Source organism: Macrotis lagotis, chromosome 1 (assembly GCF_037893015.1).
Source record: "Macrotis lagotis isolate mMagLag1 chromosome 1, bilby.v1.9.chrom.fasta, whole genome shotgun sequence".
NCBI classification, from domain to species: Eukaryota; Metazoa; Chordata; class Mammalia; order Peramelemorphia; family Peramelidae; genus Macrotis; species Macrotis lagotis.
The window spans coordinates 265,581,482-265,599,580 of record NC_133658.1 but is presented as its reverse complement, the minus strand read 5'-3'; the positions used below and the strand labels follow the sequence as shown (position 1 = coordinate 265,599,580).

At 33.4% G+C, this 18,099-nt stretch overlaps 1 protein-coding gene across 5 annotated transcripts in view; it reads left to right on the top strand.

Annotated features, from left to right (window-relative positions):
• Positions 1 to 18,099, top strand: part of SYCP2 (synaptonemal complex protein 2) — a 129,869-nt gene that overhangs the window by 13,907 nt on the left and 97,863 nt on the right. For 4 of the 5 annotated variants that reach the window (XR_012473513.1, XM_074210381.1, XM_074210378.1 and 1 more), the window contains 9 exons: positions 1,941 to 2,026; positions 3,642 to 3,727; positions 4,231 to 4,265; positions 6,174 to 6,316; positions 6,410 to 6,462; positions 7,320 to 7,365; positions 7,988 to 8,083; positions 10,109 to 10,169; positions 16,777 to 16,925. Coding sequence is in view for 4 of the 5 variants with exons in the window: in XM_074210381.1 (XP_074066482.1) it covers positions 1,941 to 2,026; positions 3,642 to 3,727; positions 4,231 to 4,265; positions 6,174 to 6,316; positions 6,410 to 6,462; positions 7,320 to 7,365; positions 7,988 to 8,083; positions 10,109 to 10,169; positions 16,777 to 16,925 (755 nt within the window). In the remaining variant the exon portion in view is untranslated. Of the gene's footprint in view, positions 1 to 1,940; positions 2,027 to 3,641; positions 3,728 to 4,230; positions 4,266 to 6,173; positions 6,317 to 6,409; positions 6,463 to 7,319; positions 7,366 to 7,987; positions 8,084 to 10,108; positions 10,170 to 16,776; positions 16,926 to 18,099 lie in introns of those variants that run through there. The other variant, XM_074210379.1, reaches the window with a different exon arrangement.

Genomic DNA, 18,099 nt, shown 5'->3' with positions numbered 1-18,099 from the left:
ATATACATACACACATATTTATATGTGTGTATATTTATGTGTATATAAAAATACTGTGTGTGTGTGTGTGTGTGTGTGTGTGTGTGTGTGTGTGTGTGTGTGTGTGTGTATAAAATTGCCAAGCTAGAACTTCATTCTCAATGTTAGATTTTGGGGAAAATAACTGATTACTGAAGATTTATATTCTTCTTCAAAGACCTTGAATGTTTAAATGCTGGGTTCTGAAATGGTGAACAGAAGGGCAATAGCTCTGTTATAATTCATCCACAAAGATTATTAGTTTGCTTGCTATATTTCAATCATTGTGCTAAGTCCAGGGGTTACAAATATAAGAAAATCATTTATACTAAGTGTTTGCTATCTAATGGAATAGACAGTAAATAATGAATAAAAACAAATAAATATGAATTAGTTAAATACATGGTAATTTGGAGGCAAGACACTGTCTCAAGATGGAAAATAGTGTTTATGTATGAACAGAAAGATGACCAGATTGGCTAGATTGCACAGCATGGGAGGATGAATAATATTCAATGAGACTGGAAAAGATAGGGTTTAGGCAGAACATGTAGGCTTTAAATCCTAAACAGGGGAGTTTATATTTATCTTAGAAGCAATAGGAATCTCCTGGAATTGATTGATTAGAGGAGTTATATGGTTAGATCTGGCCTTAAGTAAAATTACTTTGCTAGCAATTTGTTTGATAAATTGGAATGGTGAGATACTTGAGGTAGGGAGACAAATTAGTTGGAGTTTATTACAATAATATAGGCTAGAGAGGAAGAGGATCTAAAGGGGTAGCTGTGTGACTGGCAAGAATAGAAATCTGGGATTTCTGAAGATTGAAACAGCATGATTTAGCACTTGATTGAATATGTAGAATGAGGGCTTTTTAGGAGTCTAGGATAATGCCTATCTGGGAGAATACAATGGAGAATGGAATCTGGCAGTGCCTTCAAGAGAAATTGAGACATCTAAAAGAGTTTAATCTCCTTTGGGAGGAAATATAATGTGTTAAAATTTCAGTTTTGTTGAGTTCTATGTGTTTTTAAGACATCTGGTTGAAATGTCCAAGAGAAACCTTGTGATAAAGGAGGGAAACTCAGGAGAGAGAGTACAACTGGTTGTATAAATCTGGTAGTCATCTGCAAAGAGATGTTGGTTAAACCTTTGGCAGATGATATGGAAAATGGAAGTGTAAAAGAAGAGAAGAAGGCTTAAATCAAAACCTCGGGGAATAAAATATAGATAAGCCAGTATAGAAGACCAAGGAGTTGCCAGATAGATAGGCCAACCAGATTAGTGCTTGCATTCATAAAGGATGCTGTATACAGGAGGAAAGATTTGATCAAAAATGTCAGATGGAGCATGAGAGTATTGAGAAAAGATCATCATTACATCTTAGAATTAAAAGATCATTGGCAACTTTTGAGAGAGCAGTTTCAGTCTGATGAAGTTGGAAGCTAGAATGCAAGGGGTTAAGGAGTGATACAGAGAAAAAAGAATAGGAGGCAGCAAGTATAGTGAACTTTTAAAAGAAATTTGAGAGAGAGAGAGAGAGATACAATGAAGAGGATAGGATCTAGTAAAAGTTTCTCAAAACCAAATCATTAAAGGAATCAATCTATTAACACTTGTTTTTATCTAATCAAATGGATTTTGAAGTTGAAGGTAATTTAGAGACTCAAAGCCCCCTTTTTTTTCATATGATAAAACTGAAGCTAAGGTTAAATAATTCATTTGATATATAACCAGATCTAGAATTCTGTTTACCTCACTCTTAGTTCTTTGTTCTTTCTATTATATCTCACTTAGTTTTTGCTAATTTATCTGAGAAAATGGAAGTCATTTATATATGTATACATATATACATACATATGTATATATCTTGTATTTTAAAATTAACTTTCAAAAGCACTAAACTTTAAAATTTTGACTAGGTAAAATGGAAGTACTGGAAAACTTTATTTTGAGGATCTGTGCCCTCATAGTCGACATGAGAATACATATCTGTATTCAGCAGGAGGTAAAGTTATTTCTTTTACTTTTTTTACTTGAAGGTTTTACACAAAAATACTTTGAAGTAATTTCAAAGAAGGTTTCAGAGCAATATTGTTTTAAAGTATTAAGACTTTCTACTATTCCTTTTATAAAGCAAAAAATTGTATTTGTTTCAAGGATCCACCATTTCTGAGTACTTGTCCTTCCTCTACTGATACAGATTGCAACCTCTCTACACTTCAATAGACAGTTTTTATGAATTGCTGTGGCTGAATAAATTTATCACTCGTTGGCCAGCCTGATGGCAGTGAATGTCTTTGGACCTAGATATGTTGGGTCTTGGACAGGAGTTGTGCAGTTTGTCACCATGTTTAATCTTGATGCCTTTCCAACTTGGTAGGATCTGCCAAAACTTGTATTTTGCTGTCATACCCTTTGAGAACTCAAGGAAGGTACTATGTTGGCATCTTTTTTTTAATCCCAAATTTAATCTGAGGAACTGCTTTACAGGCACTGCTAATCTTGCAAATGTATTTCTTCTGAGTTTTGGTTGAGAATCAAGTGTCTTATAATGATGTGCATACAGATAGTTTGTTTAACTATCTATTGAAGATTATCACAGCTGGGAGATACTGATTTGAGATTTGGGATGTTTAAGAACAGAATCTGAAGTCAGTGCTATAGTGTTTGTATTGCTAAAAATAATTTTCTTTTTATAAATGTGGTATGTGTATGTGTGTAAATATATGACATAGATATCTGTATATGTACACATTCAATCTGTTTCATATGTATATGTATGTGTGAATATGTTTGTGTATACAGATATATAAATATACCATATTCAGTCTGTATATAGAAACTGATGTGCATATGCATATATATATACACATACATATATATATTATACTTTGTAATGCAAATAGTTGTTAGATTATATTTACTTATCTCTGTTAACTCAACCTTTTTGTATTTATATATTATGTATTTTAATTCTTTTTCTATTATAGAATATTTTTAAAAAGTTTAATGTGACAACTCTTGCCTACACATTTTAAATTTTATTTTTGTTTCTATAATTAATTTCTTTCGCTTGTTTTTCTAAATGTTTTGCTGACTATGTGAAACAATAGCTTTCAAATATTTGGTCTCAGGACCTCCTTTGTCCCAAAGAGCTTTTGTTTATATGGGATACATCCTTATTTGTTTAAAAATATTTATTAATTCATTAAAAATATTAATAATAACATAATAAAATATCTTTTAAAAATATATTAACAAAACAAAAATAGTAAGAAGAGTGAAATTATCTTACTTTTTGCAAATATCTTTAATATCTGACTTTAAAGAAGACAGCTGGATTCTTATATCTGTTTCTATATTCAATATGTTGCAATAATCACTGTTGTTTGGTTGAAATGTATGAGGAAAATGTAGCTTCACACAGACATGTAGTTGGAAAAGAGAAGAATATTTTAATATGAAGATAAAATATCTTAGAATTATTAGGAAAATAGTTTTGACCTCATGGTCTCCCTGAAAGGGTCTCCATGTCTTCCAGGGGTTTTCAAACCACAATTTGAAAACTCCTGGTATTAAGATTTAATGCTTAAGAAAGCATCATTTTCTTTCTTTTCTAGGCCATCAAAAAGTTGAATGCCATGCTAGGCAACATGCCTCGAGATGCCAAGAAAATAATTTCCAAACCAGAAATGCTCTCTCTCATGTAAGAATTTTATTTTGATTATTCTGTTTTGATTATAGGATAAAATGAATTTTAAGGGGGGATTAAATTAATGGTGATAATCTATGATTTTATATTGCTATTTTATTTCAAATTAGTTTAGGAAAAATGATTTTTAAAAACTTCCTTTTGGGGTGGCTAGGTGGCACAGTGGATAGAGCACCGGCCCTGGAGTCAGGAGTACCTGAGTTCAAATCCGGCCTCAGACACTTAATAATTCCCTAGATGTGTGGCCTTGGGCAAGCCACTTAACCCCAATTGCCTTGCAAAAACTAAAAAAAAAAAAAAAAAAATAACCCTGCTTTTGTACTGTCCATAATCACTTGGCATTACAAGTATGTAAAATTATAATGAGATTTTAAATTGTAGTGATAAGCACTTTTTTCTTATTAGTGCTTATGACCTTCAGAAGTAAGAAGTTAAAGCTTGTGCTATGTGATTCTTGAAATGTTAAAAAATTATGATATACCCTGTTTATTTCACAGGATTGATATGGGAAAACGAATATTAAATGCTGGGGGTAAGGATATCCTTTCAAAACATTCATGTCTGAAATAACTCCATATTTTTTCATCAAAATTCATGAGTTCATAAAATATAAAAAAAATTATGTATGCTTGGAAATAATTATTAGTTCTTCAAAATCCTTGCTCAGATTTTATATGTTTTCCCCGCCATTACCATAGATAATGTCAACTCCACTCCCTTGAACCTGAATTTAATGTCTTTTACAACCTGTAAATAGCCTAGATCTTCAGTTCACTTTTTTCCCCCTCCTCAATGAATTCTAATCTAGTCAAATTGGACACCTCTCTACGCCTGAAACTTAACACAGTGGTCTCATGATTCTTTCTGTTTGTACCATTTTCCCTCCATTTCTCTTTTTTAACATATTGAACTCCTATTCTTCCTTTAAATCTCATACAAATGTCACTTCCTCCCCGATGGCATATAATTTTCTAATAAACTTATGTAATATTGTATATTAGAGCTGTCTGTGATGATGTCTTATCCCCAAGTGTTCTTTATACAATAGACTCTTTGTGAACCTTTATTTTTGTGTATCTTTTAGTAGAAAATTTTAATGAATGCTGTGACCAAAGGAAATAATCATCTAGTTACCAATCTTGTGGTGAGGAAACAATTCTAAGAAAGTAGACTGTTTGTTCCTAGCATAAACTTTTGCAATTTCATAGGACCTACCAGAGTTTGTGTTCTGATAACATGATCATTGAGGACTCTGGGCCATGAACCCTTTATATGCACTATGGAATTTTGGAGAGTTATTTTAGTAGAGGCATAGGGTCACAAATTTGTAGTTATTTTTCTAGCTTAGAAATGAGAACCTTCAATGATTATAAATGCAGATAAGTTTGAACTGTGGGAGAATAATTGACATAAGCAGCAATGATATTATACTAAATATATCTTGGACCCCAAAGTAGAGTTACAGAAACCTACTGGCTAATTTGTAAAAATATTCGGTAATAATAAGAGATGTAGTTTAATAATGATATTTTATGAGATTTAAAAGTTTTAAATTGAAAATTAAATAACTTCTCCAAGAGGAGTTCAGATGTATATTCATGGTGTTACTAGACAGAGTTAGGTTTTTTTAACTTTTATTTTGGCAAAATTCCTTTTATAAGATATTCTTGGATAAGGAAATTCCATGATGTCTCCATACAGCAGAAACCATGTTTAAAATTATTCTGTGGAATGATCATAATTTTTTTTACAAAAATACTCATACTGTTCTAGATTGTATACCTTTAAAATTATGGAATATAGTAGTCTTTGAATGATTAAAATCCTTTGAAAATAGATTTGGAAGATGAATATAAATTCTCTATATATTATTTAGACAATAGTTATTTTAGGTATTCTCTATATTCCTAAGTAGAGAGGCAGGTGGCATAATGTATAGAGTGCTGAGATGTGAGTAAGGAATGTCTTGGTCTAAAATGTGACCATAATACTTATTAGTCATGTGACTTTAAGCAAGTCACTTAAATGTGTTCTAAGCAACACTGAGAACATAAACACAATTATGATTAATTTTGAGGGAGATGGTTCCCACACTGAGTTTGGCAAATCTTTCATGCATTCTTGTGATGAAAGGTGATTTTGATTTACTATGGAATTAAGAACATAAAATATATATTTGGCTTTTCTTATTTTTAATAAAAAAAATTTGGAGGCTGTCAGGGTCAAGTGACTTACCAAGGTTGACACAGGGAGTAAGTCTGAGGCCAAATTTGAACCCAAGTCCTCCTGACTCCAAGGGCAGTCCTCCAGCCAGTGAACCATATAATTGTTCCTTATTAATTTTTTTAATTTCTACTTTATGAAGGTTGAAATAGGAAGCATTTGCATACCATAATATTATTTTCCAATTATATATTCATAATTCAATTTGTTTTTATAGATTATGACTTTCAAGTAGGTATCACAGAAGCTTTATGCAGAATGACCTCTGAAAGACAAAGACGAGAACTGGCAAGTCAGTGGTTTTCAATGGAATTTGTTGCTAATGCATTTAAAGGAATTAAAGACTCTGATTTTGAAACAGTAAGTAAAGAACAAAAAAAATTATTTGAATGAATTTATTATTAATTTTTTGGAACCAAAATCTTAAAATTTTAAAAATCTATTTCTTACTAGGACTGCAGAAGATTTCTCAACTATGTGAATGGCATGCTTGGAGATAAAAGAATGTAAGTTTATAGATTGTCATAGTTTTTTAACTTTATGACTTTTGAAAATTAATCTGAGGGTGGCTAGGTGGTGTAGTGGATAAAGCACCGGCCCTGGAGTCTGGAGTACCTGAGTTCAAATCCGGTCTCAGACACTTAATAATTACCTTAGCTGTGTGGCCTTGGACAAGCCACTTAATCCCGTTGGCCTTGCAGAAACCTAATAAAAAAAAAAGTTAATCTGGCTAAAAAGTCTTTTTATCCTGTAACTAGTCTAGTGATAAGCCTTTCTGAAATTAGTTAAACTGGATCTTAGGAATCTATGAAGACTTTCTATTTGGTACTAATTATATTTCCCCTCACTTCTTTACCCTCACAGGGATGTGAACTTTCTTCTAATATTCTCCACAATGAGAAAGCTGACTAGGCTACATTCACAATTAATTGCAAGGAATTACCTATTTAGGGACAGCTAGGTGGTGCAGTGGATAGAACATTGACCTTGGAGTCAGGAAGACCTGAGTTCAAATCTGAATTCAGATACTTAATAATTACCAAGCTGTGTGACCTTGGGCAAGATGCTTAACCCTGCTGTCTTGCAAAAAAAAAAAAACAGAAAGAAAAAAAGAAATTACCTGTTTAGTTCAGACAATTTAGTTAAAATTATTGGATAAGACAGTCCCATATAACAGTATCAATATCTTTCCAAAAATACCTTCCCACAAAAAATTAGGGAAAAGAAACAAAAATGGAAAAGCTCAGCAATCTCTAATTTAAATTTTTGTGACTTCAGCTTGATTTTTATTTGGCCTTGGAAATTTTCGTGTATTTATTTATATGGTGGACTAAATAAAGTGTTTCATGTTTATTTATTTCAGGGTTTTTACATTTCCTTGCTTATCAGTATTCCTTGAAAAGTATGAGGTATGTTAAACATTTAATATAAATTTTTAGATTTTTCAGTGTTTGTATATTTAATATTTTTGTTTATGTATTGTTTGCATTTGTCTATTTAGAGATCTTTAAAGTACCTCTGAGCTGAATTGTGGATTTCAAATCTATAAAAATAGTAAACGTAGCCACTAGTTTATGGCAGTATATGGTGTATATAGTTTATTTTCTTAAAATGTTTGTAGCTATTTCTCAAAGACTATTACCAAAGAATATTTTGTAGGAAGACAATTTGCATATCAATTTGAATAAGACAAACATGTTCAAAATATGTTTGTATGTATATTTTAAACCTGTACTGTACTTGGAGTAACTAAGAGTTCTAAGAGTTTATTTAAAATCCCTTATCCCTTTGTAGTAAAGTAGAAAAAGGTCACTGCTTTTTTTTTGTCCTAAATTTACCTCATTGAAGTTGAAAGAGTAGTTAACACTCCCTAATTCTCATTCCTGAATTTGGTAAACAAAGAACAACTTGAAAATATTTATCCATTAATTTTGTTTAGTAATCACTTTCATTGTCATTGTTAAAGGTGATTTTTAAGCCATTGTCATTTTAAGGATATTGTCTGTGATTTTGGTTATTTGGTTTTATTAGCTCCAGATACCTTCAGATGAAAAACTTGATGAATTTTGGATTGACTTTAATCTTGGTAGCCAAAGTATATCTTTCTACGTTGCAGGAGATGAGGAAGTAAGTAGGCCAGTTTATTTTGTGTTCTGCCATATACACATACACAAAGACAAAAATATACATTTCTACTTTGAGAATATAGATTTCTTCATATAGTCTTTTCTTTCTAGCTAGTCATGCATCATTTATTAATCAAGAGCAACTTAAAGCTGTGTGTTGGGGAGGGTATATCTATGCACAGTTTATGGGATGTTCATAGAGTACTAGTACAGTGTTGTGTGGACTTGCCGAGGCCTTTTCAGGGCTGCCCCTCCATTTTTGCTGTCTGCCTGCTACCCAGCTCTTAAACATGTGGCCACATCTTACTAAAACCATATCAGCAAATGGGCTAAACCAGGTTGATGGTAATCAGTAGGCCTTAAACCCATTGGTGAATCGGGGGGGATATCTACCCCAGCATGTGAAGACTTTTCCCTGGTGAAATGGTTGAATGAGAGCATTTTTTTTTCCAATGGCAATGAAGGCAGCTGAAGGAGGTGCTGTGGAGTGTGTAGAGTTTAGTCAGACATTAAAGATGCCAAGGACATCTATTTTATTCAGGGCCAACTCCCAATTTCAACTTTTGTCCTCACACTGGACTTTGATGACTCTGGAGGTTGATGATTTTGTACAACTCTGACTCACTTGAATCCCATTCTTGTGCAAGTCAAGACATTAGGCCATGATGTTGTTGGTCCTCTTTAGAAACTAAAGAGGAGCAATTGTTTGTGAATGTATATGTATATGTGTATGTGCATGTATGTGTGTGTGTGTGTGTGTGTATGTGTATTTATATATTTTTTAAGTTGATTTAAAGTTACTATTTCCCTTTGTTCATTTTCTTAAGGAGTATGTAATGTATAATTTGAGTAACGTAGTAGAAAGTACACTGGACTGAGTTAAGAGATCTGAATTCAAGTTTCCATCTATTACTAATTAGCATTAAGACTTTATTTCACTAATACTAAATTTTCATTCATTGTTAAAATTTTGGTTTCCAAATTCTATCCCTCCAGCCCCTTCCCAACTCATTGTGAAGGTAAGCAGTATAATGCCTACTGTACCATTAAGTCATGCAATATTAGCCAAGCAGATGATTTCTAAAGTCTCTTCCAACTTTATAATTCTCTGGTTCTAGATATAACAATAGACAAAAGCAGAGGTTTTGGTAAGTGAATAGTAGATGTTAGAAAATTGGCCAAGAAGGATAGGTATTCAGGTACAGGACTGCAGTTCTTGTGAAGACCTAGACATAAGACAGGACTTCACTCTGAGAGGGCCATATATACTTAGCATCTCCATGTCCTACAGTAGATTATAGTGAGAATTACAATACCTCAAATAATAATTTTGATTGAGGCAGAAATGACAAATTAAATAGAATATGCAAATAAGAAGAAGCAAATTTCTTCCATCTTTTGGGTTCCATACTTTGCTTCCAGTCTTTCAGTTAGGGAACTTTTATCTGTAGACATCTAAACCTTCAGTGTTTTCTGTCGGCTGCAAAATTAAGAGTTTTGATTTGGGGTGTTTTATGTGTGTTACAGAGTAACTAGTAGGGGAGGAATGTTAAAGAGAGAAACAACTTGAATTCATAACTAGTTTTCTTCTCCCTTTGTTAAAATTACTTTATCCCCCTTCTCCTTTCTTTTGTTCTCCCTGCTAAATGCTGAGGATGATATAAAGATGAGTAAAATATAACCCCGTTAAGTTAAAAATGTTATTGTAATTATAATATACTAATACCTCCATTTTGACTTTAAAAGGTAATTCAGTATGGTAATAGATCAATTGTGTAAAATATTTCATGATTACATAATGGTTAAATGATGCTACTCTCAGAGAAATTAATTTTCTCTTGATTTTCTCTTGGGGTGTGTGTGTGTGTGTGTGTGTGTGTGTATGTGTGTGTGTGTGTGTGCACTCTAAATACATAGATAAGCTACTTGATAGAAAATAAGAAACTTTCAGAATTTTAGTTTTAAAAATCCTAAGTCATCTATCTGACATTAATAATATCATTTTGTTTGTCTATTTTAATTGAAGGAGCATCAATGGGAAACTGTCAGTGTGCCTAATAATGAAGTAGAAGTGTACAGTGTAGAAGGTAATGTTTGTTTAATACTAGATTTTCCTTTTTCCAGTAATCTATTCATAAAAGAGAACTTCAATGATTTGATACTTTTCACAGCTTGTCTATGTCCTTTCATTCCTGTCTTAACAAACCTTCCATATAAATTTTGTCTAGTATGCTGTAAATCATTTTGTTATTTTAACCTGTGTGATATCTATTGCTCATTCTTCATACATGACTGACCTCTTTTTCTAGTTATATACTTTCTTGATAATGTCTTTTGTGCCACTTCTCATCATTGCCAGTATGCTATACTATGATTTACCTTTTTTAGTTGTCTTTTGAATCACATGTAGTTTTGATCTGAGAAAATTTAGTTTTGATTTGTCTAAAATGGTGATATTCATGACTTCAATCTCTAAAATGTAATATTGAGACAGTACTGGTGTTTAATGGAATTGCTTTTGTTGGAGTGAGGAACTTAACTTCATTGAAAGCAATATATATTCAAAATTATGTACATCTTAATTTCTTCCTCTTTTTCTGATTCTGAGCCAACTTTTTGTCTATCTGTAGCTTACCTAAGACATAAATTCTGATCAACCAATTAAATGAGTTTGCTATTCTATTATAGGCCATAATTTGAATATGTGTTTTTCACCTCTAATGCAGTATAGTAGTTTTTCTTGTATGTTTGGATATGCCAAGCTTATTTGGTTATGAATGTCATTGAGAAGGCCTTATAAAATTCCATGTCTCAGTATAGTCAGCACAATATCATATACAAACAGGAACATTTGTGGGACCTCTCCATCAATAGAAAATTCCTTCTCTATTTAGACTTTCTCCAAGACTTTCTACATGAAAATGGTAAGCACTTTTGGAGAGAATATGTCCTATTTGATTACAAGCTTGATGCTGATACTGGATGAAGAATCTTATTTGATCCTAGAGTAGAATCTTATATGATTCTAAAATATGTATAATATACCCCTTGCATTCTCTTTTATTTTCTTTTCAACAATTGAAATGGTAGTTTTCTGAATTGATGGAGAGTACAAAATACGCTAAGAAAATATTCTGTTTCCTTATTTTAACTTCATAAAAATATATTTGATAGGTAAATGATACCTCTAATGTTATTGGTAAATATTCATCAAATGCACCTTATAATTTAAAGTACTATATTAAATGGTCTATTGAAATATAAGATTTTGGTGTCTTCTAAAGAAGTCCACAATATGAAAGAACCTAATAGTTATAGCTGATGTGTTCAATCATGCCAAGGAAGAGACAAATAAACTCTTCTCTGCCCTTATGTCTCCTTGATAAAGTATGTTTCCCTTGTCCTTGAGCCATGAATGAGGCAATCTTTACAATAAACACTGGCTCAAATTAGAACTAATTTATTCATCCTAGTTAATCCCTTGGACTTGTTCTTTAAAAGAAGACTACAGAGAGAGCTGTCAGCAAAGTGATTAGAAAAGGAACTTCATAGAGGCTATAGACAGACAAGGATTTGATTCCTTTTCAAGAGGTTCACACACACACACACACACACACACACACACACACACACACACACACACACACGTAGCCCCTCTAGAAACTAATATCAGATGGAGACACAGATTTGTCCAAAACTACAAATTAACAGAGAATCAGAGCTAATGAGAGATGTAAAGAGAAGAATTAGTATGATAGATAGTATGTAGAAGATCAGTCTAGTAATATAATTTCACTGATACTGTGAGTCACATAGACAGTGTGAGTACCAATGGAAAGTTAGCCCTGCCAGAGAGCTTTATTTGCCTAGAAATTCCAAATCCTTTTCCCTTTGAAGGGACATTATCATACTACAGGTAATATTATAAGTCTGGAACAGTGAATGATTCTCTGGGTAAAACAGAAGCCTATTGGAGAGGAAAAGTGAGTTATCTTAACTACAAGTTTGGGTATAAATATTTATGTATTTTAAAAGCACAAAATCTATGATTTATGGGAGATTTTATGGGAGAAACCCTTAGTGGGGACAACAAATGCCAATTATGATATTCTCAAGAGACAAATTCTTTTTTGGGGGGGGCAGATCAAACCAAATCGTGACATTCTTGTAAAGAGTCTTAGAGTTATTTATATGTTCCCCAAAAAGATCCTGATCTTTATCAGTCTAGAATAGAAGTTATACAGAGAGAAATGTTTGTTTAAATCTATGATCTAAAATGACAGATAAAAGATTATGTAGCTATAAAATAAAAGGATGACTTCAGACTTATACCTGTCTCAGTTCTCCTAACCCAAAGATTGGAGAGGTGGAATGGAATTAATCCCAGATAGCAATTATTTCATTTTAATTTAAAAACATTGTTAATTCCTTACTGTGTCCTGGGAACTGAAGGTATAATTACAAAAGCAAAATGATCCCCACCTTTAAAGAAATGACATTTTTAAATGAAGGGTGGATTGAATACAGCATAATAACCAATATTAACACAGTTTTTTTAAATTATCAAAGCATTTTCCTCAAATCGACCCTGATAGTAGTATAAGTATTAGTGATCTCTATTTTACAAATTAGGAAATTTAAGTACCAAGAGGTAAAGTGTAGGGCTACATACAACTAAGTGCGTATTTCGGATGCCATCTGAATTCATATCTCACTCCAGGGCTCTTTCCATTATACAAAATAGCTCTGAGAGTTTAGGTGAATTGTTTTTGATTTCACAGTTAGTTAAGTCCTTGAGGTGGGATTTGAATTCAGATTTCTTCATTTTAGTTTGAGAGTTCTCTTCTTAATTCCATGCAATATATGGTTAAGATAATTTTAAGAAACACAGAGAACTAACAGTTGTTGCTTTCATTGACAATATCCTGAAAAATGTGGCACTAGGGCTGAGGCCTGAAGGAAGATAAAACACTCTGAAAACAAAGATAAGGAGGGGAGTACATTCAGGTAATGGGGAATAACTGCAATGCATGGAATAGGAGATGGCTTTATTTAAAGATGGAAGAATTTGATTACTCCTTTTATAATGACCAAAAAAATTTTCTTGACTAATGTAAATTTTTTAAAATTTTTTTGTCTTTATTTTTTATTTATTTACCATTACTAAAATATTCTTGTTGTAAAAATAAATACAATCCCCCTCCCCCCACAAAAATATAAAACCTCATGAGAAGTAAAGTGAAAGAAAGAAAAAAATGTGCTTCAGTCTGTGTTCTGATACCATCTGCTCTCTCTCTCAATGGGGTAGATTGCATCTTTATCATAAGTCCATCAGAGAAATTACTTCCATATTTTTCCATAGTTGCTGTTGCTGATTGTAATTCCCTTGATCCATTCCTCCCCACTACTATTTATTATATTTTCTATCTCCTTTCACTTCTGTCCCTCTTCAAAACTGTGCTATGGGGCAGCCGAGTGGCACAGTGGACCAGAGCACCAGCCCTGGGATCAGGAGGCCCCAAGCCTACATTCCACCCCGGAGATTCAGCAACTACCCATCCCCTTGGTCCTGGACAGGCCACTCAATCCCATCACTTTGTAAAAAGTAAAAAAAGAAAATATGTTATCTGACTACCCTCTCCCATGATCTGCCCTCTCCTCTATCACTTACATTCCCCCCTCCCCCATCCCCTTTCTCTCCTTTTTCTTCTAGATTTCTATACCCTATTGAGTATGTATGCTTTTTCCTGTCAGAGCCATTTCTAATGAGAATGAAGCCTCCCTCATTCCCCCTCACCTTGCCCCCCTTCCACAGCATTGCAAAAACTATTTCTTGACTTTTACATGAAATGTCTTAGCCTATTCTACCTCTCCTTTCCCTTTCTCCCAATAATTCCTTTTTTTTCCCATTAACTCCATCTGTATGATATATTATACCTCCAAATTCAGTTCTCTCTCTTTTGTGCCTTATCTACATATGCTTCTTCCAACTGCTCTAATAAATGAGAAGGTTCATATGAATATTATCAGAATCATCTTCTCATGAAGGAATACACACAGTTCATTATCATTAAGTCCCTCATATTTTACCCTTCTCCTCCACTCTCTATGCTTCACCTGAGTCCTGTATTTGAAGATCAAACTTTCTGTTCAATTCTGGCCATTTCAACCAGAACATTTCAAATTCCCCTGGTTCATTGAAAGTTCATCTTTTTCCCTGGAAGAGGATGTTCAGTTTTGCTCTGTAGTTGATTCTCGGTTGCATTCTGAGCTGTTTTGCCTTCTGGAATATTATATTCCAAGCCCTAAGAGCTCTTAATGTGGTTGCTGCTAAGTCCTGTCTGATCCTGACTGCAGCTCCATGAAATTTGAATTTTGTCCTTCTGGCTGCTTTTCTCTTTGACTTGGGAATTCTGGAACTTGGTTATAATATTCCTGAGGGTTATTTTTTTTTTTGTATATTTCCAGAAGAGATTGGTGGATTCTCTTAATTTCTATTTTGCCCTCTGCTTCTAGGCTATCAGGGCAATTTTCCTGTAGAAATTCTGTAAAAATGAAGTCATGTCTTTTTTCCTGATAATGACTTTCAGGGAGCTCAATAATTTTTAAATTGTCTCTCTTGCATCTGTTTTCCAGATCAGTTATTTTGTCAATGAAATATTTCACATTTTCTTCTAATTTTTCATTCTTTTGGTGTTGAATTATTGTATCTTGATTCCTTGCAAAGTCATCAACTTCCTTTAGCTCCATTCTACATTTGAAGGATTTGTTTTCCTTAGACAACTTTCTTACCTCCTTTTACATCTGGGCATTTCTGCTTTTTTAAGGTATTCTTCTCATTAACTTTTTGGATTGAAACTCTTCAGTATTTTTTGGATCTCCTTGACTAAGCTGTTAACTTGGTTTTCATCTTTTTCTTGCATCTCTTTCATTTCTTTTCCCAATTTTTCCTCTACCTTCCTTACTTGATTTTCAAAATCTTTTTTGAGTTCTGTCATAGCCTGAATCCAACTTCTTGGAGTCTTTAGATGTAGAAGCTTGGACTTTTTCATCTTCTGAGTGTGTATTTTGTTCCTCCATGGGACCAAAGTAATTGTCTATGGTCAAATTGCTTTTTTTCTGTTTACTTATTTCACCAGCCTGTGTCCTGGTTTTGGGGTGTTTTCTGAGCTTTTGGATAATATTGGGACACCTACATAAGGACCTTTGTTCCTTCAAGGTCTTCAGAGAGTCCCTGACTACTCCTGCCTGTGCTGTGGTCTGTGGATGACCAGAGCTGTGAGGAGGGCTCTGCTATGGTAGTATGGGGGCCCAGACTTTGACTAGGGCTGAATATGGACAAAACCAGAGTCCTATCTCAGGGACAGAGGAGAGATCTCAACAGTCTTCCCCCCACTCCCTTACCTTCCATGGGCTGAGTGCTCTGGAAGTGGCCGCTTGGTGGTTCCTACTGGATGGCTCAGTGGGCCTGCTTCCTTTTCCTGGGATCTGGGCTACATTGAGGGCCAGGGCTGTGCTGAGGTGGTCCATGTTGGCCTGGGCTTTGTATTTGCACTGGCAGAGGTTTCCCTGCTGACCTTCCAAGTTATGTTAGATGCTCCCTGGGTTGGCAGGTCAGGAAACTGCTTCTACTGCCAGGAGCCAGGGCTCCCAGGGACTCAGGTGCCCTGCAGATTGTTCCTAGAAGACTGGAACCTCTTCACTCTGGTGCACTACCACTCCTCTAACCATGTGGAACAGAGCCTTCCCACGATTTTTCCAGGTTACCTTGGGCTGGAGAATTGCCTCTCTGGATATTTCTGTGGGTTCTGTCTCTCCAAAATTTAGTTAAAGTCATAATTTTAAGGTTTTTGAAATATTTGGGAGGAAAGGCTCTTCCCAGGAACTGCTGCCACCATCTTGGCTCTGCCTCTCCTTATGTATATTGTTAAAGCTTATCAATCAGAAATGTAAAAAATCAACTTGATGTACATAATTCGTTATGTCTCTGTGTGTGTGAGTATGTGGTGTAAAACTTGTTGATTTTTAAGACATATTTTGGGAAAGTCTTAAGTTATGATTTAGGTAGTTATGGATGGAAATTTTGTCCCAGTGCCTATAGGTCACATTAAATAAAAGAACTAGACCTAGGAAGGTAGAGTACTTCCAAATGTTGGACCTGCTAAAGTAAGGTATTGACTTTCTGGTGGTTTGGTATGTTTTTTTGGTTTGGCATCTTATTGTAAACATGTTGTTTAAATTTTACATTTTTTGGTGTGGCCTAAGTATGATAAAATAGTAAGACTAATAAGCTAATTTAGAAATAATTATTCAGAATTAGGAAATTTATATTTTATGAAAATTATGAAATTATGTTTTTAAACATTCAAAAACATCTGTAAATACTTCATGTTGATATATAAATTAAATTAGTATACATTCTAAATCTAGCACATAGATTTGGTACAAAGTGTTTATTTGTATTTTAGCTTATTTTTTAAAATAAAGATTTTGTCTAGCACAGATTATTTAATAAAATTTATTTCATTGTTAGTATCTCAAAAAAAGATTCACTTTTACCTTAATATTTAAAGTTTACTCAATTTCATTTGTTCCATTGATTATGAGTAGGTTAATTTCACTTAGAGTAATCTATAGATGAAGAGATATAATTAGGTAAATATAAACTAATAAATGTGTTTTATTTTTGAATAGTGAAAGATACTAAGAAGCTACTGACAGTAATTCTGAAAAAGACAATGCATGTTGGTAACAAAGGAGGAGACCAGCTGCTTCTGTATTTTGATCCTTCATTAGAAATCACTGATGTGACAAAAAAAATTTATGGTGCAAATAAGTATAGGGTGAGTTCTGACTTCTCATAAATTTTCATATCACTTACATGACATGTTAAGTTTTGCATTTCAGTTTTTGATATTGTAAATATTACTGTCTGAAAGGGAGTCAGTGTCACTTTGGAAAGAATGGTAGGTTTGGAAGACAAAGAAAAGCTGTTTGAATATTGAATCCTCAATTTAACACTTGGGTGATCTTGAGACACTTTACTGTCACAATATTTTCATCTGTAAAGAGGTATTTGTATCAGATGATATCTAATGTCCTTCATAGTTGAAAAATGATACCTTGGGTTATTATAACCCTGTGATCATTTGGATGTTACTAAAAATTTTATCTTTATTACTTTGAACTTGTATTAGCTAATATTGGATTTCAGCAGCAGCTAATATTTACATCTGCTGTAGCCAGCCACAAAACATTTGATATAAAAGAACTATCCCTTTAATTTTATTCCTCTGTGAAGCTAGTCTCTTGCTTCTAGTATTTTCTAGAATTTCACTGTTGATATTGTTTAGACTTGTGTTTCACGGTATCCTTTAAAATGTTTATCTTATTTTTTTTAGCTGCTACTTCAGTTAATTTCTCCATAAAGTTGTTCCAGAGGCAGCTAGGTGGCACAAAATGAATAGAGTACTGGACTAATGTCAGGAAGATTCAACTCAAATATTGTCTCAGACTTTTACTAGCTATGTTACCCAGGACAAGTCACTTAATTTCTACCTCAGTTTCTTCATCTGTAAAATAGGGAAAATATAGTACTTATCTCACAAGGTTATTGGGAGGATTAAATGGAATAATAATTATAAAGCACTTAACACAGTACCTAGGCACATTGTAAGTGCTTTGTAAATAGTATTATTGTTGTTGTTATTAGGTATTATTATTAAGTTCTGGGCCTGGAGACAGAAAAACCTGAATTCAAATCCAGCATCAAATTCTCACTAGCAGTGTAACCTCAGGCAAATATCTTAATCTGTCTCACTTTCCTCAACTACAAAATGGGGATAATGATAGTATCTACCTCCCAGCATTGTCATGAGGAACAAATAAGATAATATTTGTAAAGCATTCTTACCAAGTGCTTACTGTGTAGATGTTTTGTTCCATTTCCTTCTTATATTCATTATGTTCTGTACATATACAGTATAGCAGAATTGTGTTGTAATAGGCATGATAATT